The sequence below is a fragment of the Rhea pennata genome, chromosome 1, assembly GCF_028389875.1.
Source record: "Rhea pennata isolate bPtePen1 chromosome 1, bPtePen1.pri, whole genome shotgun sequence".
In the NCBI taxonomy this organism is placed as follows: domain Eukaryota; kingdom Metazoa; phylum Chordata; class Aves; order Rheiformes; family Rheidae; genus Rhea; species Rhea pennata.
In genome coordinates, this window is record NC_084663.1 from 195,339,385 (window position 1) to 195,344,004 (window position 4,620).

At 50.0% G+C, this 4,620-nt stretch overlaps 1 protein-coding gene across 3 annotated transcripts; it reads left to right on the forward strand.

The window, feature by feature from the left end:
• Nucleotides 1-680: 680 nt before the first annotated feature.
• On the forward strand, nucleotides 681-2,633 carry AMER2 (APC membrane recruitment protein 2). 3 transcript variants are annotated; one of them, XM_062577248.1, is made up of 2 exons: nucleotides 681-1,339; nucleotides 1,667-2,633. In XM_062577248.1, exons 1-2 carry the CDS (start codon nucleotides 690-692, stop codon nucleotides 2,577-2,579), a joined length of 1,563 nt encoding a protein of 520 aa, XP_062433232.1. In that variant the 5' UTR covers nucleotides 681-689; the 3' UTR covers nucleotides 2,580-2,633. The 3 variants fall into 3 exon arrangements, with proteins under 3 accessions (XP_062433232.1, XP_062433224.1, XP_062433216.1); XM_062577240.1 differs by having other exon boundaries at nucleotides 690-1,509; nucleotides 1,684-2,633; XM_062577232.1 differs by having other exon boundaries at nucleotides 690-2,633.
• Nucleotides 2,634-4,620: the final 1,987 nt, after the last annotated feature.

A 4,620-nucleotide genomic window follows, 5' to 3' on the forward strand; every position in this document is an offset into this window, starting at 1 on the left:
GCTTTGAGTCCACATTGCTCTTACCGGATGCGTGCTAATTGTGAACGCAAACGGCACTTTGTACACGAACAGAAAAAGGGCTAAATTCACTGGATAAATTATTCACAACGGATAATTCAACCTGCTCTCCTGGGAGAGCGCAATGAATGTCTGATGATGCTAAAAAGAAAAAAGGAAAGGGGGAATAACCCTTCCAGGCGGCGAAGCCGACGGCAGAACCCTTCGGGACGTCCGGAGAGGGCTCGGCGCCCGGCCCGAGGGCCGGCCCGCCGCGGGTCCTGCTCCGCGGCTCCCGCCCGCGCGCGGGCCCGTTGTCGCGGCCCGGCTCGCCGCGCCCGGCGCCGCCGTCACGTGGCGCGTCGGGCCCACGGCCGCCGCCGCAGGACCAAACGGGTTAAGTTATATAAGCCCTTTCGGGGAGGGGTGGGGGAACGGGCGCTGCTGGCGCGCGCGGCGGCCGCCGCAGCTCGGGCGGCGCGAGCGGAGGATGGCGGCGGCCCGGCGCAGGCCGGCGGCGGCGGAAAGCGGCTTATCCCTCTGCGGGTTGCCATGGCGATGAGCGGGAGGCAGCGGCGGCGGTGGCAGCAGCAGCCCGGCTGTCAGTGAGGGAAATCAGCGCTGGGCATCCGGGGGGTCTGCGGGAGGGAAAGGCGGCGGCAGCGGGGACGGCGGCGGGGACGGCGGCAGCCATGGACTCGCACTGTGATTGTGCCGAGCCCCCGGCCGTGGAGCAGCCGTCGGGCAAGATCAACAAAACCGCCTTCAAACTGTTCAAGAGGAGGAAATCGGGCAGCCCCATGCCGAGCATCTTCGGGGTGAAAAACAAAGGTGGGGACGGGAAAGGCGCTGCCAAAACGGGGATGGTGCGGAGTAAGACTCACGACGGATTAGCCGACGCCGTGCTGGAGAGCAGCAAGAAGGAGGAACCGAGCGGCGGCGGCGAGCAGCAGAGCAAGGATGCGAACCCCCGGGCGGCAGCCGGCCTCGGCGTCTCGTCCAGCAGCTCGGTGGCCAAGTCGCACAGCTTCTTCTCCCTGCTGAAGAAGAACGGGAGGTCGGACAACGGCAAGGGGGAGAGCGCCGAGCCGCGGGCCGGCGGCAGACAAAAGAAGGGGCTGAAAGGGATCTTCAGCAGTATGCGGTGGCATAAAAAGGACAAAAACGGCAAGGAGGAAAGGGGGGAAAGCTCGGAAATCCCATCCGGTCTCATTATGCCGGGGTCGCTGACTGCCAGCTTGGAGTGCATCAAAGAGGAGACCCCGAAACCTTTGCCTGAAACCCAGAACAGCGCCGGAGAAATTTGCATTGAACCATCTGTCGAGAAACCCGGCGGAGACCCGCACGCCTCGGCCAAGGAGCCTGACGTGAGAGACGGGGAGCCGCAGGACAGCAGCCCCCCACCAGGGGAGGATCCTCCTGCCGCTGCTACCCGACCCGAGGAGCTCTGCCCCGAGCGACCGGACCCGGGCGCGGGAGAGGTTGGGACTGCCAAGGACGCGGCCATAACAGGTGACATTCCAATAAAGACTATCCCCCTTGTTGAACCCGAGTGTGATAGCGGTCAAGAGACGGCAGCAGCCCCTGACCCTTCCTCTGTTGATCCACCCTCAGAGCAATCGATTGATCGTATTTGTTTGATGTTTGCTGACGTGACTTCACTGAAAAGCTTTGACTCTCTTACAGGCTGCGGAGATATTATTGCAGACCAGGAGGAGGAAGTGGGCAGCGGGAGTGGCGGCTGTGAGAAGAGCACCCCCGGGGCCAGCAAGCTGGGCGCCTCCAAGAAGCACCCCACCATGGTGGCCTACCAAGGAGGAGGGGAGGAGATGGCAACTCCGGACCAGGTGGATGACACCTACCTTCAGGAGTTTTGGGATATGCTGTCACAGACAGAGGAACACGGCCCAGACACCCAGATGGGAGGAGGAGGAGGAGGAGGTGGAGGAGGGACAAGGACGCCTGACGGTTTGAAGGAGACCCGAGGTACTGAGGGGGCCCAGAACAGGGTGGTGGTGAAACGCAGTGGTCTCAACCAAATTCCCATTCATGTCAACCACAAAGAGGAGCAGAAGGGCAGGGAGAAGGAGCAGCAAGAAGGTGTCCCAAACAGCGACGAGGGCTACTGGGATTCCACTACCCCCGGGCCCGAGGAAGACAGCACCACGAGCATCCAGAAGGAGACGATTCCCAGGGACAGCTACAGTGGGGATGCTCTCTACGACCTCTATGCCGAGCCAGATGAGAACCCACCAGGGGGGCCTTCTGACGAAGAGGTCACCTGTGTGCAACGCTCCAAGCCCGTGTCGCCAATAACCACCACATGCTCACTGAAAACACCCTCAAGCGCCATGAAGGACTCCAAGATACCCATCAGCATCAAACACCTTGCGTCGCATCCTGCCAGCCATGCAACAGATGCCAGCAACAGCCATCACGTCGCTCACCATCACCTGGCCAAAAGTGAGATACACAGAACAAAAATCCCTGTCTCTAAAGTACTGGTGCGCCGGGTCAGTAACAGGGGCTTAGCAGGGACAACAGTTAAAGCTGCCACATACCAGGACAGTGCCAAAAAGTAGCTGAATATGAGCTGGAGACAAAGATGGACAGCAAGTTTGGTGTGTGAAAGTCTGTGTAGGAGACCAGTGATAACCAATTTTGCATCACCCGAAGAAAGGCACCTGAAAGGCTTCCTTTCGTGTACTCCAGAGGCCTGCACTCCTGAATCTGTTCTTACTATACTGTGCAGCTGATTATGAAAAGTCAACTTCTTTTCAAGCACTTTTTTTTACATTTGTATCTTTTTTCTGCAGCACTAAACACTGGGGAGATTCATTTTTACATGCCTTTGTGGAAGCAGGACTGAGATTATGAACATAAATGAGCATCTTTCCTCATGCAAAGTAGTGCCATGAGTTCTCCAAGAGAGCAGAGTTACACAAGGAGGAACACCAGAGGTTCTCCAACACATTTCTCTTTTAATCATTTCCGGAAGGGGCATGGAGGGAGGGTGCCCGACTTTGAAAATAATGTTTGCTCTACAGGATGTTGGAAAAAATGCCAAGCAAAAAACAAACAACCTAACAGGTATTTTACCTGATGTGGGAACACAAGCACTGCTCATGCAGCAGACTTGATCAACTTGTGTGCAGTAGCCTACTAAGGAGTTAGGTGGATTTGTTTAATGGGAAAAATATTTTTGTTTGTCCATCTGTTTGTTTGGTTTTGGTCTGCTCTAATGTAAATGGGTAACAGAGACACCTGACCTAGGTTCAGATGTTTACATCGGTACTCGTTTGATAATGAATACAATCAGGTTCAGGGAAACATTTTACTAAATGCCAATATACACACACTGTTCACATTTATATAATAACTTGCTCTCCATTTGTAGATATATACATATTTTAGCAGATTTACTCAATGGTACAGATTTTTTATTAAAAAAAATCACCTGTCTGTATTATCTAGAGTTTAAGCAAAAGTTAGTTTTTATAGGTAGATAATTTTACAGTTCTAAAATTGTGGAATTTCCTGTAAGTATCTTAAACTAGAGCAAAACTCTGTTTTGTATGGGCTCATGTGTCCCCAGACAAGTAAGTCTGAAGTGTTGATTTTTTTGAGGTGGCACATTCTGTGTGTCAGAGCTGAGGGTCTGACAGCACTGCCATTGCAAACCTCTATTTTCAGGGGTTTATACAAAGTTGCTCTAGGCTTAAACCTTACAGGGAAGGAACACAGGAAAGAAACAGGTTTTTTAATTATTATTTTTAAAAATATATAAAATTAGTTTTTGACTATTTAAGAAAAGTTTGAGTTCTTGTTGCTTTTTATTTTCATTCTTCAGAACTCCAGAATAATTTTACTTTGAGAGAGAAAAAGAAATGTGGTAAGTTAGGGGTCCATAAAATGGTCTATTGAGCTTGGATCCTATGAGAAATGTATTAATGGCCAGGATGGTTTTTTTGAATAATGGCTACTGTACATGGGCATTGACAACATTTCTGAGAAATTTAATAGGGTTTTAATGTGCCTGAGGACATATTTTTATGATACACTGAAAAGGCTCCAAAAATCATTAAAGTGTAAGGGTAAATATTATGCATTTACAAAATATTTTGGTATGAATATTTAATCATCAGACCACAGTTAATATAAAATATATGCTCCAGTGTATCTGAAAAAATAATATACATTTTAAAAAATACATGTCTATATTATGCAGAGAATTCTAAATTCACATAACTGAAGCTAATGGGTCTGATCTTACATAAGAGTTGGCTTTATCATCTCTTAAATTGAAAGGAAAACTAAATACACAGAATATACATTTGAAGGATATTAAGGTTATAGATAACCATAAAAAGCTAGGAGATACAATAAAAAGAATTCCTTCTCTTACAGGTGTGATTCACTGGGGAAATGACCTTATAGTCCCAAGGGCGAGATTGGACCCTAGCTCTGAAATTCCCACAAACGATACCAAATTGTAACCCCTGCTCCCTCCTTCCTGGATAAATAGGGAGTAAGGGTTCGTTTTTCTGATCCTTTCCTGCTTTTATGGTTTGAGTAAGAACCTTAATAGACTTCACAGAAGATTATTTTCTACGTTGTTGTTGT